The 22620-nt window shown below is 47.2% G+C and overlaps 1 protein-coding gene across 2 annotated transcripts in view; it reads right to left on the reverse strand.

Moving 5' to 3' along the window:
- Positions 1–6018: 6018 nt before the first annotated feature.
- ATRN (attractin) overlaps positions 6019–22620 on the reverse strand; it is a 159160-nt gene continuing 142558 nt past the window's right edge. Inside the window, exons 26-30 of one of the 2 annotated variants that reach the window (XM_027621139.1) lie at positions 21961–22039; positions 17724–17831; positions 13004–13118; positions 10360–10504; positions 6019–8082 (exon numbers count right to left, since the gene is read on the reverse strand). In XM_027621139.1, coding sequence (XP_027476940.1) covers positions 10380–10504; positions 13004–13118; positions 17724–17831; positions 21961–22039 — 427 coding nt within the window. In that variant the 3' untranslated portion in view covers positions 6019–8082; positions 10360–10379. Of the gene's footprint in view, positions 8083–10359; positions 10505–13003; positions 13119–16045; positions 16360–17723; positions 17832–21960; positions 22040–22620 lie in introns of those variants that run through there. The other variant, XM_027621140.1, reaches the window with a different exon arrangement.

Below are 22620 nucleotides of genomic sequence, written 5' to 3' on the forward strand. Positions count from 1 at the left end.
GCCTAGCTGCGCCAGCCAGTAATCTTATCGGAGCCAAACACAGACCAGACGTGCTGGGGTAGGCAACTGAGCATTTGGCTTCTGGCACAGCTGCGTCTGGGGGTTTGAGTGCTGGTGGCCCCGTTGGTCTACACATGGCTTCCTCCGTGGCCAGGCAGGCTCTCTCACTGAAGGGTGGGCAAGAGCTGTCCACAGCTGCACAGCTGCGGTCTCTCCTTTTAGGAACCTCAGCAGAGAAAGGCACCTCTCTTTCCCATCATCCATGGACTTAGTCAGGCAGGACCCCAGTAGGCCCAGCGTGGGTCATAAGCCTCTTTCAGTTGGCCCACAAAGATCACATGGAATGGGAAGGACAGTTCTCCAGAGGAAGAGAAGGGGCGCTGCTGGGCAGAGGGAAGCTCTGAGGCCAGCCTCTTCTCACTTCACAAAGAAGGAATGTTCGCGACTCTCTTCACCTGCATGGGAACGAGCACCTGTTTGTGGGCAGGGGAGAGGCTGTTTATGTGGGCTGGGAGCTGCGGCGGCGGGGTGAAAGCTGTTCACCGTGATGGCTCGGTGGCCCAGATGAAGGATTAGGGGTCTTCTGCATGATGGGCTGCAGCTGCCGGTGTGTTAAACTCTAGCACTTCATTTTTTAAGTTATTTATTTATCTGTTTATTTATTTATTTATTTATTTATTATTTAATCTCTACACCCCACGTGGGGCTCGAACTCACAACCCCAAGATCAAGAGTCACGCGCTCTACCAACTGAGCCAGCCAGGCGCCCCCATCACTTCATTTTTTTTTTTTTTTACTCCGGTAATTAGAGTAAAATATAGGCATATACCTTTCAAAAGATTGCAAAGATGAAAAAAAGAGCAGCACCTAGTTGAAAACAGTGGCCCTGTGGCTGTGTCCCCTCCGTACTTCTCTCCAACTCAGGCGCGGGCTTGAACCAAATAGAGCCGCTTTAACGTCAGACAGCGTGCCGCGGAAAGGAGGCTTCTTTTTTTTTTTTTTAAAGATTTTATTTATTTATTAGAGAGAGAGACACGGTGAGAGAGGGAACACAAGCAGGGGGAGTGGGAGAGGGAGAAGCGGGCTTCCCACTGAGCAGGGAGCCCGATGTGGGGCTCAATCCCAGGACCCTGGGACCATGACCTGAGCCAAAGGCAGATGCTTAACGACTGAACCACCCAGGTGCCCCTTATTGGGAGCAGCGGGAAAACGACAGGTCTCAGGGCTCCTGCTTTCTGGTTCTCTGTTCTTCCCCCAGAGGGAAGGGAACGTTCCCTTGCGGGAGGCTTGGGGCCATTTGGGGCGTGGCCCCGGGCAGCTCTGAAGACAGAAGCCAAGAGGAGGGGACCGGGCACCGTGGCTTACAGAGGCCACCCTCTGGCCACCCCCGGGCTCGCTGACTTTCTGAGGGTTTTGTTTCTGGAATGGGATGAATGGCAGCCCCAAAGCTATGTCCACATCCTAAGCCCTGGAACCTGTGATTGTTACCTTAGATACCGGCAGAAGAGTGAGCGTTACCTAATGTAGCAAAAGATGTGATTAAGAATCTGGGCAGGAGGAGCTTATCTTGGATTATCCGAGTGGGGCCCTGAATGCAGTCCCGTGCATCCTTAGAGGCAGGGGGAGATCGGAGAGGTGATGTGAGGACAGAGCAGAGATAGGAGCCGGCGGCCACCAGAAGCTAGAAGAGGCTGGGAACGGGTTCTCCCCAGAGCTTCTGGAAGGGGCGCAGGCCCCTCAACACTGAGATTCCGGACTTTTGGCCTCCAGAACTGTGAGAATGAATTTGTTTTAATACGCTAAGGTTGGGGAATTTGTCACAGCAGCCCCAGGAAGCCAAGAGTTGTCGGGAGTTCAGTTTCTGTCACTTCTACCTGAAAAGGTCTGCCTCATACACGGTGTTAAGTCTGGCCAGACACCTCAAGGCTGAGTCCCGCCGCGGCCCCCGTGACCAGGAACGGGTCCCGCCCTGTTCGTCCACGTCTGCATGTCGGCCTCCGTGTCCTTCCAGGTAGTCCTGGCCCTGGCCTCATCCCCGTGACTGGGCCTCTGCTGGCTGCTGTCAGCACTGAGCCTCTAGCCGGCAGGTGGCTGCGGGCGGGGGAGGGGGTCAGGCAGAAAGGCAGGTGCTAGAAGCATCCACGGATTTATAGGTGGAAACTTCATGGCTCATGAATGTCCACTCTGGCTTGGGGCCTGTTGTCTAGGTGCAGGGTTGATATGGAATCTGCCTGTTGCCCCTCCTGCCCTCTCCGCCCCATAGCTGAGTCAGGCAGGGCCAAACTCCCAGCAGCAGCTCATTTTTAGAGGAAGTGTGGCTGTCGTTCGGTTAGATTTCCAGAGTAGCAGGAGGACAGGGGCCATGTGGGGCTTCAGGAGACATCCCCCAACTGGACAGCAACTTGCCGGCGAGCTCAGCATGCGTGTGACAGGAGACAGAGCTGTGGCCCTGTCTTGCTGGCCTTCAGGCCCTGGAAGGCGTGAGTTGAAGGATGTCTTGGGAAGCTGTTCTGCCAAGAATATGTCACCCCACACTCAAAGGGGCCTCCAGTCCAAGGCAGAAGATACAGAGAGAATAATTAAGCTGAGTACACACCAGAACAAAATACACAACCTCAGAAGCTGAGCCCTCAAGGGATCAGGATTAAGCAAATGAGGAAGGGGCTACTGGGTGTGCAAATGGGCCCCGAGCCAGGCTGTCCCTGGCTCCCCGTGCAGGACGTCAGGATGTTGCATATGGTCAGCAGGTCTTCCGGTCTGTCCCCTTCTTGTGTTGGCGACACAGGACAGAAGGGAATTCTTGTCAGGCATGTTAGCCGGCTAGCAACATGAGGCTGCAGGGTGTGTCCGCACCCCACACGTGTGTGTGGGTGGGGTTGGGGGCTCAGACACCAGGAAGGACAGTGACATTGGTGACAGCATTTTCCAAAATGATGACCAGCTCTGGGTAAAGTTTTGAGGGAAACAAAATGTGGTCTTCCCTTGATTAACACCACAGTTGCATTTCTGGGAAATTGGCTGTATCAAACCAGCTCTCAGATCCTTGCGTTTGTAACTGGGTTGGGTTCCGCACTTAGATGATTAGAAACAGGTTTTCTCATCTACACAAATACCCAGCAAGACGTTTCAAAATCGAGGGGGAGGTGGGTCAGTTCTTGGGTGGGTGGGACAATCCCATGTGTCACAGGATGACCACCTTCAGGCTCACCCGCTAAATCAGCAGCACCTCCCCGGGAAATGCAATAACCAGAAGGGCCCCAACCTAGTCCCCAAATGTCCCCCAGGGGATGGTCCTGTGCCAGTTGAGAACTATGCCCCGCAGGCCCTGGCCAGGCCCAACTCCCAGGACTGCTAGGTAGCCCACTTTGTTTTAGCCCCTCTGGCCACTTTGGACCGGCTCAGACCCCCCAGGCCTGCCCTACCTCTAGGCCTCTGCACCTGCTGCTCCCTCCATCTGATTGTTCTTGTCCCGAACACCCATGTGCCGGCTCCCACCTTCATTCAGCTCTCTGCTCAGCTGTCACCTGTCAGAACGGCCTCCCCTGCCCCACTAAAGAGCAATCCCTCCCCCTCCGCCCCCACCCCGCACTTTCTGCCCCCTACTGCCTCTGTTCTTTCACAGAACCTACCATCTGACGTTGTATCCATTACCTGTCTCCCCAGCTGCCTACGTACGCTCCACGAGGACAGGAATTTTTGTCTGTTTCGTTCCCTGAAATCCCTGGTCCTTACACAATGTCTGGCCAGCAGACAGTGGCCAGACGGGGAAGGACACCCTCACGCAGGAAGGAGGATGGCAGACATGTGGTGGTTCTGAAATCCTCCGGGGCCCCGCGGTGTGTGCCCTCAGACATAGTTTGCACAGCCATCTCCTGCCTGCGCGTGGTTCTAATGAATCACAGCGTTGGCTGGCTGTTTACATTTTTTAAAGGTCAGACTAATGGTTTCTTTGGCAACGTCGTTCCCTCAAAAACCTACACTTTTTTTTTAAAGATTTATTTATTTTAGAGAGAGCGAGTGGGGGGGGAAGGGCAGAAGGGAGAGAGAGAAACAGACTCCCGGCTGAGCACGGAGCCTGACTCGGGGCTCGATCTCACCACCCTGAGATCATGACCTGAGCCGAAATCAAGAGTCGGACACTTAACCGACTGTGCCACCCAGGAGCCCCCCAAAACCTGCATTTTTATTTATTTCCCAGGCAGATCCAGCATCAGCAATGACATTCCTGGTTCTTTCCTGGAGCAGTTTTCAAGTTGGCTTTCTATCTTTGCTTCCTTGTTGCCTCTCCCTCAAGATGCTGGCCTTGAGGTTCCGAGGCCCAGGCAGGAAGACCACACCCTCCTCCTGCTTCTCACCTGGGGAGGCCGAGAATTACTGGGTCTCTGTGGATCGTGAGCGCCTCTTAGTGTTTGGAGGCCAGAAGCAAGAGGAGTTGGCTTTTCCAGCACTGCAAGACCCTGGATTTCAGGATCCTCCTTTCCCTTCCGCTTGTAAACTGGCTAATTCTTTCTGGAAGTCAACTCCTCCTTGTGGTGCCTCGCCAAAAGCAGCCAATAATAACACATGCCACGTTCTGGGTTTTCTTTCTTTCTTTTTTGACCTTCTTCCCTCTGAGCTAAAAACTCAGCAGACACGTAGACGGTTGAACTTGAACTGCCTCACCAGATGTTTTGCGCCTGCCTGGCGGGGACCCCAGCTGTTCTGCTGCCGCCATGTTTGCTCCCTGCCTGCCAACTGGCCACGACCTAAGCCAAAGCCCTGCATTTTAGGTTTTGGTGATGGTTGCCCCGAGCTTCAGGGTACCAATCTATCAGTGAGAGTAAGAAAAGCCACTTGTGGTAATAAACCCCCAATCTCAGTGGATCAGTTACAGTAGAAGTTCCCTTTCAGTGATGCAAAGACCAGCATACAGCTCTTGCTGAGCAGGTGACTTGCCTCTAATTGGTGACTCGGTGACCCACGTGCCTTCCAACCTCTTTGGCACCTGACCTCCAGGGAGTCCAATGCGGGAGCACCGTATGGGCCTAGTTTGGAACTTGTGTCCATCACTTCTTCAGCCACAGCTCAGTTTATGCACCTACCCCGGGGGGGGGCGTCCAATGGCAAAATCTAACGGGTTTGGTGAGCACACGGTGTTGTTTCTGCCACAAACCACGCACTCCCAGGTTTTCATCCTGTCTTAAGCAGTTGGTGGCTCCCACAGCCCTACCCCCTGAACAGTTTTGTGGTCTTCTCCACCCTGACAGTGGCCACCAGGCAACCATTTACCTCCCCAGCCCAGTCCCAAGCGCTGGTGGGCCGGCAGGACCTGGTGCCCCGGCCTCCCTCCCCTCCAGCATCCACGGCATTTCCTTGTGTTTCCTCTTCAGTTCTCAACCCCCCTTACACTGACCTTCCTGCTGGGGCTCCTGCACTCCACACCAGGGTGCCGAAGTGCACCGTTCTGACCCTGCTCCACGCACAGGTGCCGCACCCACAGACACAGCTTTCTGGGTGGGAAAAAGATCAAAACCTCCGAACCAAGGACAATGCTGTGGCCGTGGAGTACTCAACCTGTCAGTACACCCGAGACTGAGCAGTCTGGAAAACCTAAACATTCAGGAACCCATGAGAGAACAAGAAGGTGAAAGACCAAGGGCAGCTGGGGTGCCTGGGCTGTGCCCAGCCCCTGCCCGCCCCTACCCTGGGGAACCTCCCATGCCAGGGCAGAGCTGCCCTGCACACCGATCTCCTCCCCACCCCCACCCCCAGCACGGTCGTTTCAAAGGCAACACCAGCTACAGTGGGGACGCTAGGAGTCTGCTAACAAGCTGCGCAGGGCTCTCTGTACCCCATCACCCCAAGAGGTAGCCGAGGTGCCCACCCTGCTGGTTTTATACCTTGACCTTCACTCAATGCCAAGTGCTTCCTCTTAGTCTGAAAACTGGTAACCATTTTAAGCATTCCCCCCCCACCCTTTTCGTAAGGTTCTAATGACCAAACAACACAAAATCAAAATTCAACACTCGGAGCAAAAACCACATTTTTACCAGATCTACTTTTATTTCAGAAGGAAGTTTGTATTATAGTATTTACTTTTGTTTATATACAAGTTCTTCACATTTGTGTTTAAAATGCACAGACCTCCCTTAATTCTCTTGTTCCTGCTTAAATTAGCTGTTATTTTACAATACAAAAAATACCAAAAAATTGCAGTCCTAAATGTATGTATAACACCCACAGTCCCCAGCAATGAAATAGTTTACAATACTTACTCCATATTTACATGAGTGCAAGAGATGCTAAATTATACATATTAACAAACTAAGCTTGAATCCAAACCAAAAATAAAACAAAAACAAAAACCGTAAATACCTATAAAACAAAAACATTTCCAGAGCCAGAATTAGTTCAACGAAACAGGCTTCACTAGTGTTTAGAATGTTTTGTGCACAAATTTCAGTTACTGAAAGTCAATTCCATTATTGCCTTTGAAAGAGAAGGCGCCAGTTCCCCTCTCCACTCCAGATCATCTCCCTGCAGGTAAGGGTGTTCAGGAGTTGGAACGATTCCGGGCAAACGTTTCTTGGCGGGCCTGCCATCACGGTGATTTTTATGGTTGGAGCCGAGCTTGGTAAACTGGGCACACGTTTCAGACTGAGAACTGGTGCTCGGCCCCAGGACAGACCCTCTGCCTTCCTGGGTCTGTCGTCAGGGCAGCCAATTCTCACAGAAACTGCCATGAGGAAAGGTCTCCTGGGATGAGGGGCGTGAGCTGGGCTTTGCTGTAATTCCAAAGAGCTTCTTTCCGTCTTGGTCACTGCCCTAGCATTAGCTCAGGTTGTTAGTAAGTGCTAGGGAGTATTCACTGAGGGTGTGGATGGATGAAAGAGACTGAAGGATCAAAGGTGTTCTCAAAAATGACACCAGCACCGGAGGAAGTGAGTCCCCACCCCCTCCCCCAGATACACTCCGTTGAACTGACGGAGTGAGTTGCACTGAAAAGGTCCCACGTCTTCTTTCTACCGAGAGGGCTCTGGTCTTCTCACGCGTCCACGTCCGCCCCAGGCTTCCCGGTTGGTGCGTCTCCCATCGGGTGCTTCAGGCCTCACCCACAGATGTTCTGCTGTTTTCCTGCCCAGGGCAGCTCGGGGGCTGCGGGGGGACTGTGGCTTGCCTTTTCTCCACACCTCCTCCCATCTCTTCGAGCTGATCTCACAGGGAGCGCCGTAAGACGAGGAGTGGGGCATGGACAGGAGGCCAGGCTGTGCGCGGATCCGCAGGAGGGAACGGGAGCTATCTGTCAGTGAACTGGCCACCCTACTCCCACCCCCGGTTTTCAGTACAGGAAACTACAGTCCCGGGAAATGGTCATTAAAATTGTAGACCAAATGGAACAAAAGGCAGCCTGGAAAACCCCTTTCTGGAAAATCTCATAGAGTCTTTGAACTGAGAGACTAAGAGAAACGCTTCTCAGGACAAGACTGGTCATCCGTGGCCAGGCACAGTAGCAAGAGGCTAACAGCAAGATTCATGACCCCCTTGCAGAGCCGGCAAGGGACAGCGACATGCCCACTGCCTTCGAGGCTCCTCACACAATGCTGTTTAAATGGGCTCAATGCCTGAGTTCTCCTCTGTGTCCCGGCAGACGATTTCTGTTTTAGAATCAACCAATTTGGACCAGATGCATCTGGACACATTGGCATGATGGGGATGCCCCCCCCCTTTTTTGGTTTTGTTATCAATGTATCAGGGCCCAATGAGAGGACTTCTTCAGACTTGGATATCCGGTATGTGGCACAAAAACATATTAGGTAAAACTCAGACACCGTGACATTTAAGAAAAATACATCAACATAGTTTTGTTTTATGTACACTCTGAATGTCTGAACATTCTGGACACTACTGTATAATTATATACAAGTGCAACATCAATGTTTTCATGACTAGTTTAACTTATATACAGGCTCTCCTGTGACACGCAGGCATTTCTCCGAAGTTCCAGATGATTCCCTCTTGGTAACTGGCTGCTAAGCTGAGTGCCTTTTTCTCTTGCCCCTCCCTTCCTCTGGCCTGAGCCCCGAGGAAGCTGTTTGCTATGGGCTGCAAAGGAGAAGCAGGTGGAGTCAGCTGTTTCTCCACTGTTGGAGCAGAAGTAAACATCACTTGCTCCTTTTCCCTTCCTTTTTAAAAATAAACTATCTTTTAGAAAACCAAAACACCAAACCAGGTGGCTATGGGACACGGTGCATGTTATTTCAAGGCCTGGGAAGCCATGGGGAAGAGACTTCTTTGGCCAAAGAAACACTGGTCCTTTGAACAAACAAGGATTTTCCTTGTGGGGGGTCCTTCTCCAGCGGCCTCCCTCTCTCTGCCAAGAGGCCTCATGGCAATACAGGGGGAAAGCGCCAGTCTGAGACAGGCTCTCTGTGGGTGCCGTGATGTGGAGCAGGGATGTGGGAAGCTTGAGAGAGAAGGGGGTCTTTTCTAGAATTGTCTGCTCTTTGCCAATGATGTGAAAAAGCAGCTTTTTGAGAGGCGAGTCTCAAAGTAGAGGTGTTTTGTGCATCAGACAGTGTTTTAGGGTTCAACTTCCATGAAAACATCTTTCCAGGCAACTCTTCATGGGTGAGGGCTGGGAAAGAGACAGCGCTCCTACTCTAGGCACTGCATGTAAAGGTGAAAAGCTGTAGTCTTTGCTCTTTCGAGTATTAATTTCTCCAAATTCACGAACGAGTGTGGTTGTCTAGAGGGCCATCCCTACGGGGTAATGCTAGAGAACCCCAAGTTTTGAAGCAGAAGAAAGACCTGGGGAGGCTGCCGCATAATGCCGGAATACAGAGCACCATACACAGGGACACCATGACCCCCAGGCAGCAGCCTGCGAAGAAGAACAGGACTGCCCCGCCCCACTTCAACTTGGTCACTTTCCACTCGGCATGGTTATTCCTCCTTATGTGCTCCATGTGCTTTTCATCCTTCTCAGTGGTCACTGCCCTGCCCACAGCTACGACCTGGGGCTGAGAAGGAGGATGGGAGGGCCGAGCTGAGCCTCTCCTGGAGGAGAGCAGGCAAACAGTTCTAGGTCCTTCTCCAGGCTTTGGGCGTGCAATTCCACCTGCAGCCTGAGGATGACCCACCAGCTCAAGGCAGGCTGTAGGGCACACTGTTGCTCTTTGATGCAGGGATCCTAAGGGCTGGCATGCTCTTTTCTGCCCAAGGGAGACATGTAACATGGATGAGTCCCTGCCTCTGTGGTGTCCTGGCAGGAGTGGCCAGAAGGGCTGGAGCCAATGTCAGGCCTAGAGTGGGGGGCGGTGGGGCAGGGGGCACACAAGGACCACACCTTATTTAGTGCTCCTGTCTTTTGACAACAACATAAACAGGAGCTTTCACAGTTTGGTCATTTCTGCTTTCCTCTCAGTCCCTGATGCTAGGTTAAACGTTCCCTGGGGTGAGAAAATTCTTTCCTGGCTGCAAATTAGATTTTAGAAAAAGAGCAGATTGCCAAAGGTAGCTATTTAAATTTTATAAGAATGTAGGAATGCAATTATGGAAAAACTTAGGCTTACTAACTTTCCAATTGCTAGATCTATTTCAAGTCTAGGCACTTAGTGTGTGTGTATGTGTGTGAGAGAGAGAGACAGAGAGACATGAGAGGGGGGAGAGACAGAGAGAGGGAGAGGATTTCAAATAGATTAAGAATAAATTAAGCTGCTATAGAAAACTACCTATTACATCAGTTTACATTCTAAGTAACACTGCTGACCTTGACATTTAAAATAGCCCCCTTCTACCTTAGTTTGATATGATTCAAAAGAGATGGACCATTGTTTATTCTCAACTAGAAAAAAGCTACTCCCTGCAAGAGAGAGGTTTGCCTACGTCATGCAAGAATAAGTAGCACATCTTTTAAAAAAGATAGCAGGCTTCAGATGAGAACAAATTCATTCATCTGACTAGTTTTTAAAAGACCATGTTCAAGAACGACTGGTGGTGGATGTCTACTTGTAAACACTACATCTTCTTTTTTTTGCAAGTTGAGACAGCCCCAAGAACAGTTTTCCACAAGTGAACCTGAGTGTTGCTCCCAGCTCTCTCACTGGCTCTGCCCCGGCCTCCTCCAGCAACAACTGGGTCACCCCTGGATCTGCCATTAAATCAATTATTTCCTATGCAAAAGTAAAAGGTTAGATGCTGGAGCACACATGGGAGAAACCGGCAAAGAAAGCTCGTGAACATGCAGAGGAGTCGGATGTTTCGAGGGTTTCCAGTCTTCAGCCCGCTCCACGCAGCATCTCCCCGCCTGCCCCCTCCCTGCAGCGGGCGTCCACGCGCCGGCCACCCCCCAACCCACCCCCCCACCCCCGGCTCGCTCACGGAGAGTCCCCGGCCTGGCCTCAGATGCAGGTCCCAGGCTGCGCGGGGGGCTGCTGCTTCCGGTTTCTCACGGCTCCTGACTTCTCTTTGTACACTATTGGCATCTGCTGAGAAATGTCCACCAGGGCGCTGGCCACCGCGAGACCTGGGGAGAGCCCACGGGGAACACGTGGTCAGGGGCAGCTTGCTTTGTCTTTAAACATAATTTCAGAAAACTTTTTTTTTTTTCCTTTAACATTCCCGGGGTGCAATGAGCAAATAAATAAGTGAAGTATAGAGGGGTAAAGCCTTCCTTCTGCATTGTGCCTCCCTCCACCCGAGCACTGCTTTCAGTAATCTGTATATATCCTTTCAGGGTTCACTGAGGCAAATGCACATACATATTCTTCTCCCCTCCCCACTTTTCACACAACAGATGTAGCTTTTGCTGTTCAGCAGATCAGCGAAGCAAAGAGCTCGGCCTGGCAGTTGGAGCATTTAAGAAAGATTGCAGTCATGCTCTAAGTGCTACATCTTTCTGCGGGCCTCCAGAAGGGTGCCAAGAAAAAGCAGCGCTCTTGATCAATAAATTCAGGTTCATTCCACATCACTCAGCCAGCACTGGTTATTTTCGTATCTATCCTAATAGGTTAGGACAGACTCTGGGGCCAGGCTTTGGAATACATAAGGATCTAAACCACCCCATGCCTCTGTTTCTTCATTTGTAAAATGGGGACGATAACAGGACAGGGCATGTGTGAGGAGTCACTGAGTGAACCCACGTGAACATCTTAGAATGGTACCTGGCTCGTCACCCCACCACCCCCACCACCCTTGCTTTAGGGACTAGTGGGTTCTATTCTCCTTTTTGTACTAGGAACTGATTAACCTGATGTTCAGTGGGGAAGGCACAGTTCTGAGGGAGCTGGATTCTCAACGCGTGTGATTGAGCCTGTGGAGGCTCAGCGCCCAGCTGAGGTTCTCAGGAGCCATGTTAGTGCCACCTGTTACTCCACTGAGCCTATAAAAATGGAGGAATGGGGGGGGTGGTGGAGGGGAGCTTTTATGTGCCTGGCGTGCAGTGGGGAATCCACACCAGTGACACTGTTTAGCAAAGGCAGAGTCCTGAGGAAGGACCATCTAAAATGGGGGGGTAGAGAAGAGACCATCTAAAATGGGGGAATGGTCTCACTTGGGGTGGGTCTCAAGCAGGGAGCCAGCCTTCATCAGGAACTGAAGGGGATGGGGCCTATCAGGGAAAGGACAGGGCAGGAAAGGACACAGTACTGCAAGCCTGTCACTTCCCTACTCTAGCCAGGGTCTTGCTCTCAGAGAGCACAGGCCAAGTTCACTGAGGAAGTAACAGGAGACAATGCTCCAGAGTTCAGGTCAATGGGTCATTCTGTCCTTGACATGGATAAGGCTGAGTTAGGAGGTGAACTCACATCCCTAGGTCAGAGCAAGTCAAGCTGTTCCCCTATGAAATGAAGACAATAAAGGCTGGTCTGGCCAAGCCTAAAGGCCTCCCTCGTGAGGACCCAGAAACTTTCGAGAGCTCAGCTGGAGACGGCTCTGGATCTGAGGGCTGCACTCAGGAGGCTTTGGAGCTCTGGGGCTGGGCAAGAATTCTGAGACATACTTTATCACAGACACAAGGCTTTCTTTGGCTAAGGCAACCCTGACCCCCAGAATCACTTCAACTGAAAGCTGTCTAAAATATATTGTGCGGGGCGCCTGGGTGGCTCAGTTGTTAAGCGTCTGCCTTCGGCTCAGGTCATGATCCCAGGGTCCTGGGATCGAGACCCGCATCGGGCTCCCTGCTTCTCAGGAAGCCTGCTTCTCCCTCTCCCCCCCCCCCCCCCCCTTGCTTGTGTTCCTGTTCTCGCTATCTCTCTGTCAAATAAATAAATAAAATCTTAAAAAAACAAACAAAACCCATATTGTGCATCTTGTCTGAGGCATCCCTCCAAAGTACTCCACGATTAATCAGGATATTTCCAAAACTGTATCCCGTTATCGCCTTAGTGTTTAATAAGAGGATGTTTATCGAAGTTGATCTGGGTACTTGATGGAATTGCATAAAAGAAACTGGTAAAATGTTATGTAGCAAAGTGTCAAAATGTTTATGATAGTTATATGAAAAAAGAAGAATAAAAATTAGATCTATACAATCATTTCAACAAAGCTGCTGGCCAGGGCTGGAAAGGAAAGAGAACAATGAACACTGGTGGGTGCTGGATGGTAGGGTTGTGAGTAGCCTTCCAAGACTTCCTTTAAGCTGTTATAATTGCTGTTTGTGCCTTATATTTAACAGAGTAAAAAAGCAAAAGACATGCAGTAGTGCTAGAAATACCAGTCTGAGAGCGGCCAGCTTGGAGGAGCTAGCTGGGGGCCATGAGAGTAGGTGAGATGACCACGGAAGAGCATAGGGAAGGGAAGGTGTGGCCGGACGGGTCCATAACTCCGGGAGGCCGAGGGAGAGGGGCAATCCCAGCTCGTCCCTGCGAAGGAACCACGACCTCTGGACAGTTTAGGGAACACCAGGGACAATGCGATCATCTCCCTGAATCCTTACAATGACACGAGGTAGGCACGTGCCTCCTGTTCACTATCGCTTCTTTACCCAAGTTCCCGTCTGGTTTGTCACTGGCCCTCATCCACTCACCTGACTGCCCAGGAGGAGGGATTCCACCGAGCCCTCGAGGGAGCCTCACAAACACAGAGAGGACAGCAGCTCTGTTGCCAAAACACGGCTCCAGGGCAATGGGTTTGGGAACAGTCTGGTGGGAGATAACAAAGCATTACCTAAACCAGTGTTTCTCAACTGTTAATGATGCAGCCTTCACACGTGATATTTTTTCATTTGTTTAAAATTTAAATTCAATTAATTAACACATAATGTATTATTGGTTTCCGGGGTAGAGGTCAGTGATTCATCAGTCTTATAAAACACCCAGTGCTCATTACATCAAGTGCCCTCCTTAATGTCCATCACCCAGTTACCCCATCCCCCTAGTAATTTTTAAAGATGCCCTCTATTAGTTTCTATTGCTCTGTAAACTTAGTTGCCTACAACAGCACCTATTTATTATCTATCTCAGTTAGGCAGGTTGGAAGTCCAAGAGAGCTCTGTAGGGTTCCTGCTTACCCATACAGGTCTGCTCATCTCTTCCATCAGTTCTGGAAAATTCCCAGCTCTTATCTCTCAAAGGTCTCCATGATCTCAGCTCTTATCTTCACAGGTGGAAGTCAAGTTAGCATCTGGGCCGGCTCTTTTGTACAGGCTCTAGGGAAGAATCTGTTCAAAACTCATTCAGGCGACCTCACATGGCCAGCAGAATCCAGTTCCTTGCAACTGTAGGTCTGAGGTCCCCACTTCCTTGCTGCAGGGGGGCTATCCTCCAGCTTCAAATCAGTGGTGGTGTGCCAAGTCCTTTGCATGTTTCCTCTTCTGCCACCAGCCAGAGAAAAGTACCAGTGTCTTAAGGTCTCAGCTGCCTTGGGATTTGTATGACTTCTGCCCAATCCCTTCAGAGTAGCACCTAGAGTAGTGTTTGACTGAAAAACCATGAGCTGGGAATCTTGGCGGCCATCTTTAGAATTCTGCCTGCCATACCCCCAAATATGTCATTCATTTCTTCAATTTGGTTGAAGAAATTGACTTCTGGAACCACTGTGGCTGCAGCACAGGGAAGGACGGGGTGGGTGAGACGACAATGTGGTGATAAGGGGTGTAGGTGTGTGTGGTGATGGAAGACAGAACCAAAGACGTGTGCTGATGGGACTGGCTGTCCAATGAGAATGAGAGCTAGGATGATGTACTGAGTTGGGGGCGATATGCCAAGAAGAGGTATGGGGGATAATATCCAGAGCTCAGCTTTGGCTATGTTAACTCTGACATGGCTACTAAGACATCCAACTGGGGATACAGAGTAAGCAAGCAATTGGATATAGGAGTCGGAGGCTCATGGGAGAGGTCCGAGCAGAGAGATGGTGTTAAAATAAACCCACAATGGAAAAGATCACTTCTGTCGTCTGAATGTTTGTGTCCTTCTAAAATCCGTAATGTTAAATCTTAATGCCTAATACGATATTTGGAGGTAGGGCCTTTGAGAGATGATTAGTGCCCTCATAAAAGAGACCCCCGAGAGCTCCCTAGCCCCTTCCACCATGTAAGGTCAGAGTGAGAAGGCACCATCTACGAACCAGGAAGGGTGCTTTCACCAGACACTGAATCTGCCAGCACCTCGATCTTGGACTTCCTAGCCTCGAGAATTTGTAAGAAATTTCTGTTGTTTCTAGGACACGCAGTCTCCGGTGCTTTGTTATAGCAGCTCGAACAGACTAAGTCACCGAAGGACTGGGTGCAAAAAGGCGTGAGAGGAGGCCCAAAGACTGAGGTGGCCCTGCACCGTTAGTGGTGTGGGGCCATGGAGAGGGCTGAACAGAGAACACTGAGCAAGAGCCCCCAGAAGGTGAGAGGGTGTGTGTCCTGGAAAGAGCATCAATAAAGCATTCGACGGAGTAACCACCTGGGTCATATGCCATTGACATATGACATATAGTGCTGCTGGCTTAGTACTTTAGATTTGTCTGTTTTGTTATTCCCACAAATTATTTTATCATGTTCGCTTAGATTTATGTACATGCTTACCATTTCACTTTCTCACTATTCCTTCTCATTCCTCAGTCCTGGGTAGTAAGGCCTTTCTCCGAGCACATCCGGTAGACATTTCTTTTGTACAGGTCTGCGGTGGCCAACTCAGCTTTCCTTCTCATCGGAAGCAATCATGCTTCTGTCCTTGTTCTCGGAAGGCAGTTACTGGGCATGCTATTCTAGGTTGGCAGTTCTCCTCCTGACGTCATTTAGAGACATTCTTCCACGCTCTTTTGGCTTTTGATGTTACTAATGAGAAGTCAGTTGTTGCTCTGTCATATCCTTTAGGTGACCTTTTCTTTTTTTCCCCCCAGTTATTTTTTTAATGTAGTAAATAGACATGACATTTACCATCCTAACCCCCCTTTTTTTTAAGACTTCATTTATTTGAGAGAGGGAGAGACAGAGATAGCGAGAGAGCACAAGTGGGGAGTGGGAGAGGGAGAAGCAGGCTCTCCGCTGAGCAGGGAGCCTGATGTGGGGCTGGATCCCAGGACCCCGGGATCATGACCTGAGCCGAAGGCAGACGCTTAACCCAACTGAGCCCCCCCAGGAGCCCCCCTTCCTAACTCTTTTTCAGTGTACACTTCAGAGGTATTAAGTAGATTCATATTGTTATGCAACCATCATCACCATCCATCTCCAGAACTCTTTTCATCTTGCAGAACTGAAACCCTACACCCATAGTGACTCCCTATTCCCCTCTCTCCCAACCCCTAACAACCACAATTATACTTTGTCGCTGTGGACTTGAGTATTCTAGATAACTCAGAAAAGTGGGATCTCACAGTATTTGTTTTTTTGTGACTGGCTTATTTCACTTAGTATAATGTCCTCAAGGTTCACCCATGTTGTAGCAGGTGTCAGAATTTCCTTCCTTTTTAAGACTGAATAATATTCCTTTGTATGTATAGACCACATTTTGCATACCCATTCATCTACTGAGAGACATTAGGGTGCTCCCATCTTTTAGCCACTGTGAATAATGCTGCTATGAACATGGGTTACAAATATATCTTTGAGACCTTGCCTTCCATTCTTGCAGGTATATATCCAGAAAAGGAACTGATAGATTACATGGCAATTCTATTTTTATTTTTTTTGAGGGAGACCAGTACTGTTTTCCACAGCAGCTACATCATTTCACATTCCCACTAACAGTGCTCAAGGGTTCTAATTTCTTCACACTGTGGCAATCCTATAGTATAGATATAAAATACACGTTAGGTCTTCTCACTGTATCCTCCATATTCTTATTATTTGTCATAGTTTCCATTTTCTTGTCTCTCTGTTCTGCATTCTGTGCAATTTCTTCAGATTCATCTTCCAGTTCAAAAGTTCTGTCTTTACTTGTATCTGATGTGCTGTATAAAATGTACACTGAGTTATTTAAAAAACTTCAACCCCTATATGTTCCATTTATTTTTTTTAGGTTTATTTATTTATTTAAGTAATCTTTATATCCCACATGGGGCTGGAACCCGAGATCAAGAGTCACGTGCTCTACCAACTGAGCCAGCCAGCTGCCCCTGTATGTTCCATTTCTAACAGTTCCATTTGGTTCTTTTTTAGATCTGGTCATTCTTTTTTTTTTTTTTAATATTTTTTAAAGATTTATTTATTTTGAGAGAGTGAGAATGACAGAGAGAGTACATGAGAGGGGGGAGGGTTAGAGGGAGAAGCAGACTCCTTGCTGAGCCAGGAGCCCGATGCGGGACTTGATCCCGGGACTCCAGGATCATGACCTGAGCCGAAGGCAGTCGCTTAACCGACTGAGCCACCCAGGCGCCCCAGATCTGGTCATTCTTGATTCATGGTGTTCTCATCTTTAGGGTTCCATCTTCCACGTCTTTAAACATTTCATACAGAGCTATATTATACGCTTTAGATGCTGCCCTAACGTGTGAAGGCCTGTCTAAACCACCGTCCACAGTGTCTGCTAACTCCTATTCCTAGTGGCTTGTCTCTATTGTCCTTGGTGATCTCTGATTGCTTGATCTTGATCTCTGGGGATCCTACATGGCTGAAATGGGGATGCTTTCCCACAGAGAGGCTCTGCACCTACGTCGGCTGGGAGTCATGGCGTGTTACCAATCTGGAACCACTTCAGACCACACATCGTTCTGGTTTTGGTTCACGATTTGTTCTTTTTTGGGGGAGGGATAGGAGAATATTCCCTGGGAATTTCACCTACTTCCTATGAGCTCAGTAATTCTTTAATAAGTATTTTAAAATTCAGGTTCTATAACTGTTTCCCCAGAGCATCTGAAATAGTTCTTCATTTTGCCAAAAGAGAAACTTTTCTTTCTTCATCATTTTTTTGGGAGGAGTCAGAAATATTGACATTCCATGGAATACATAGTGAATTATAATTTTTGCCCCTTTAAGAAAATTCCCTAAACTACTTATAAAAAGCAGTGTTTCCATTTAGCTCTTTTCTAATATAAATTTTTAAAGTATTACGCCACAGAATACAGAAATTGAGACAAACCATTCATATTTTTAAGTTCCTTGAACACGAGAATGCTTAACAACATGAAAGACTGAAAAATGAAAGCAAAAGAATATCTGATAACATCAGCATGTTGCCTTATTGTTAAAAAGAGAGAGAGAGAGAGGAACACATAATTACGAGGCAACAGAATAAGGCTCTTGTTCTCTGTGGTCTCCCCAGACTTAGAAGCCTGAGTTCTGACAAGTTTTCGGGACTTTTGAATCACATTCTCACCTTTATACTTCCCCCAATAAGATCAGGAGGCTCTTCATCTGTTTCCAAGGCAACGTTTACGGAGGCAAAGGGACGACTGGCCATCTGCTGCATCTCTCGAAGAAGTTGCTATGGAGTAATATTGTGGCAAGCGTTAGTGCACCAAGTGCTGAGGGGATTTTATTAGGGAACATGACATATTAAAAAGTATCTCATCCTGCCCGCTTCAAACAAATCAAGTCCCAAACGATATTTTTGAGACAGCTGGAGAAAAGTGGACACAGACCAGGTACCATCAGGACTTACTAAATTTTGTTGGCTGTGATAACAGCACTATCATCATATTAAAGAAAAAGTCTTTGCCTGTTACAGATACATGCTAAAGTACTGATGGACAGAATGCTATGCTGCCTGTTTGTTAAGTACATAAAATAAATGATGTAGCCCTGTCTCCTCATATTTTTGTCACTAAAGCCAGGCTTTCTTCTTTCCTACTGAAACTTGAACCAAGTATTGAGACCACAGATAGGAATGGAAAGAGCTCTTTGTTCACAGGGGTGGTATAAGCTGAAAACAAACAAATGTGAAGTGTGATAAAGTCAGAGGGACAGGCAGGGGCTCTGGACTTAGGGAGGCTTGGGTGTGAATCTTTGATCCAATGCTTTCCAGCTGTATCACCTTAAAAAAGGTGTTTAAACTGTCTGGGTTTCAGTTCCCTCTTCTCTGAAATGGGTTTTTAGTCCTAAGAGTGTTAGCAGGTTCAAAGGAGACACTGAAACCAGCTCAGCGCCTAGCACATGGTGGATCAGTATCTATCAATCATATATCATTAAGGATATTGGAGATCTGGGCATGTCACTGAAGTCTGGAGGTCATGCCATGGAAGACAACAAAGCCTGACTTCAAACCACCCCCTTGGAACTATGGTAGGAGACACACTCTTAGTCTGGATAGATCAGGGCTCAGTTTTAGAAGGATATTTTTATGTTAAACATTTTCTTAAAATACTAACATTCTACATCTTGTCAAGCTGTTGGTCCGCTTACTCAACAAATATATGCAACAACCCTACTCTGGGTTCTGTGCTATTCCAGAGCTGGAGTCACAGTAGAACAGGGTACCTATGCTCCCCCAATTCAGAAGTTCCTTTATGAAGAGTGCAGGAGATAATGTGTGTAAAAACAAGTAAGACGGGGCCTGGCATCTAGCAAGCACTTAAGTTGAGTCAGCTGCTATTATTTGTGTTGTTATAAATCCCATTAAGTCATTTCTTCCACAATTCTGAGAGGGATAAGACATGACTGAAATTGTAGAGATGCCAAAATATATTTTGAACAGTCAGGTTCACAGTTACAGAGAAATTTTAAATCACAAGGGTAAAAGCTTAATTTGTTGATAACAACTGTGTCATAAGCATACTTTTTTAGGCATGGGGGAATTCTTAAAGAAGTTTAATCTGGGATTTTTAAAGAAGTTTAAATGACTTAAAAAATAATATGCTGAAGAAACTGTTATTCTTACTGAACCTAAATAAAGCCTATCCTAACCCTGTGAGGTAGGAATCTTCTAATTCTTCCCTCCTCTTTGATAAAGCACGCTCCCCGGTGTGGCAAAAGAAAGAAAACCTTTTCTCCACCAGAGAGTCACCATTCCTAGAGAATGAAGAAATATCTTTCAAAAATTTTATTGAGATTCATAAGCATACTTTTTAAAAACCTTTTTTTCTACAAGGTGTTCATCCTCTACGTATTTTCTTTCAAGTATGTTTTCTAGTTGGCTGTTTGCCTTCACTGATGTATTTTTGATATACTTAAGTATTACTTTTTAGGCAGGCAAATCGCTACTATACAGTGCGTCCATCGTCTTGTCTGAAAAATCGTAATTTTGTCCCCTTTCCAATAGTAATAAAACTTCTTATTTCTCTTTCTCTGAGTGCACAGCCTAGAATATCCAGAACAGAATTAAGTGACGATGAGGACTACAAGGCTAGGCACGTGGCCTGTGAAGACGGAAGTCCCAAGTTGAAAGCCCAGTTTGGCCTCTTAGCAACTGTGCAATGGTCAATTATTCCGCCTCCCTGAGCTTCAGGTTCCTCATCTGTGAAACAGGGTCAGTAACTATTTCATGGGCTTGTTATGAAGGGTAAATTAGTTAATCTATATAAAACCTCTTAGAACAGTGCCTAGAATTTAGAATTGCTCAAATGTCAGCTCATTATGACAAACTTGTCTAGATTTTGTTGGTACAACTTCTAGTATTTTTATATCATGAGTGATGTTGGTAATCTGGATATTCTTTATAGTGTTAAAAGGAGGTATTATTTTTGAGTTTACTAAGAGTTTTGTTTTTAAACCAGGAACCAGCGTTGAATTTCAAAAAATGGCTAAGTGATTACTTGGCCACTACTAAAAATTTAGGTTCTATTTTTACCCACTGAAATAACCTATTCTGATAGGTTTTCTGGTAGGAAATGATCCTGTTATTACACTGGTAAATTAGACTGCTCCACATACACTTGCTGTGTGACTAGCCTTTGTTTTGGTTTCAAAGTTTCTATGCATATAATGAATTAGGACTCTTTAAGTTTTCCATCTTCTCCCTTACTCTGGGACAGTTTATATATTTTGGAAATAATTAATTCTCCTAAGCACTCAAGGAGAAATAGACTATTATTATTTCCATAAGTTCATCTCAAATGGAAACCCCCAGGGGTAATGCCCTTCGTGGAGAGAGTAATATTTTGACAAGTTTTCAATTCCTTCCCTGGTTACTGGTTTATTGAGGCTTCCCACTTCTTCCTTACTCTATTTGGATAACTTGTATTTTTTTTTTTTTACAACGCTGTACAATTCATTGGGATTTTAAAATGTCTTAATAATGGAGCTATTAAAAAATCCCTCTGAATATGTTACCCACTGAATTTTAGGAAGGATAATAAAAAGGACGCAACATTACCTCTACGCTAACATCACCTTTACATGGGTCAGAAAAGGGGTCATGGCCCCCAGGAGGAAGCTCTCATTATAGACATTAATGTTCAGGGAACAATGCTGCGTGCTTTTGAGTTTTGATTTGGGATATTTCCGTTCTCTTCTAAATCTTGTCTACAGATCAATCTTTTTAAAAAGATTTTATTTATTTATTTGACAGAGAGAGAGAGAGACAGCGAGAGAGGGAACACAACACTTCCCTGGGAGAAGGAGAAGCAGGCCTCCCTCCAAGCAGGGAGCCTGATGCGGGGCTGGATGCCAGGACCCTGGGATCATGACCTGACCCGAAGGCAGATGCTTAACGACTGAGCCACTCAGGCGCCCCCTATAGATCAATTATTATATAGAAAAGGGCATGAATAGATACACAAGACCGAGGAGCGAACGTCAGCCTAGACCTCAGTGCCCTTCCATTATCAACAATGCAACAATAGATGGGGCTACTAGAAGGCAGAGTAATAGCACCGGTGCAAGTTGCGATAAAAATTTTATGTTGTCACTTTTAACCAAGTTTATTTATCTGACTTGTCAACCGTAAATATTTGCTTGACTTACTTTTTTTTTTTAAATTAACATATAATGTATTATTTGTTTCAGGGGTACAGGTCTGTGATTCATCAGTCTTACACAATTCACAGTGCTCACCACAACACATACCCTCCCCAATGTCCATCACCCAGCCACCCCATCACCCCATCCCTCCCACCACCCTCCACTCCAACAACCCTCAGTTTGTTTCCTGAGATTAAGAGTCTCTTATGCTTTGTCTTCCTCTCTGGTTTCATCTTGTTTCATTTTGATATGACTTTTGGAATGGAGCTCTGGAAATAAGTCAAGACTCATTAAAAAGTAAAACTCAAGCAAAAACTTAACTAGACACTGATTTATCTTTCTTTGAGTGATGAGACATTTCTGAGATGCTTAGCTGGTTGATTTTACTCTCGTTCTCATGAAAAGCTCTGCTACTGAGCCCTCAGATCTCCCGCCTGAGTTAAGGACAGAGTGCTGGGAGAATGAGTAGAATGGGCAGCTATGGGTCAATGCTAAAGATTCCTTTTAGAAAGTTACAAGCATGTGGTGCAGAACTCATTATACTTTATATAGACTAATCAAAATCTACTGACCATATTCTGCAGAACGGGCAGCATTAGTACCCCCTGTGGTATGTCTATCAATGATCGCTAAGTAGCTAAAACTGACCTGCTTTGAGAAATAAAAAGGAAGAAGCTCTTCCAGGCATTCAGGAACCTTTATCCACTGAGGCTTACCTCTCTACGTCTGGAGGCCCAACAACTTTGTTTGATCTTCCAAACCACAGCAGCCACCAGGAGCAAAGAGAGGAAACAACTGTGAGAAAGGAAAGTACTGAGTTATTATCCCAGCCCCCAGAATCAGCACTGTCACCCACGCCCCAGGCCAAGCACCTTTCTCATGACTCATCGCAACCATATCCCGGTTCACAGGAAGGGAGCGTGAGAAGACTCTGATAAGCTGAGCTTCCTGACTGTACTGTCCCCAAAGGCACTGGGAGACAGCTCCGACCTGCCATCGGGCCGTTCATCGGAATGGCCCCTCGTGGCTTATCCCAAAGAAAAATAAATCTAGGATAATAATAACGAATGACAAGCATGCTATTTAATTGACTTAGCAAACTTTTACTGATAAAGTCTAAAAAAAATGAGAAAAGTTAGTTATTAAAGTAACAACCAGCTTTTCATACGGAAGAGGTAGACCCGAGAGGAAATAAACGTATATATGATAATATATATTCCATTATATATATATGTATACATATATATATATTTTAAAGACTTTATTTATTTACTTGACAGAGAGAGACAGTGAGAGAGGGAACACAAGCAAGGGGAGTTGGAGAGGGAGAATTAGGTTTCCCATGAGCAGGGAGCCTGATGCGGGGTTCGATCCCA

This window comes from Zalophus californianus, chromosome 8, assembly GCF_009762305.2.
Source record: "Zalophus californianus isolate mZalCal1 chromosome 8, mZalCal1.pri.v2, whole genome shotgun sequence".
Lineage (NCBI taxonomy): Eukaryota > Metazoa > Chordata > Mammalia > Carnivora > Otariidae > Zalophus > Zalophus californianus.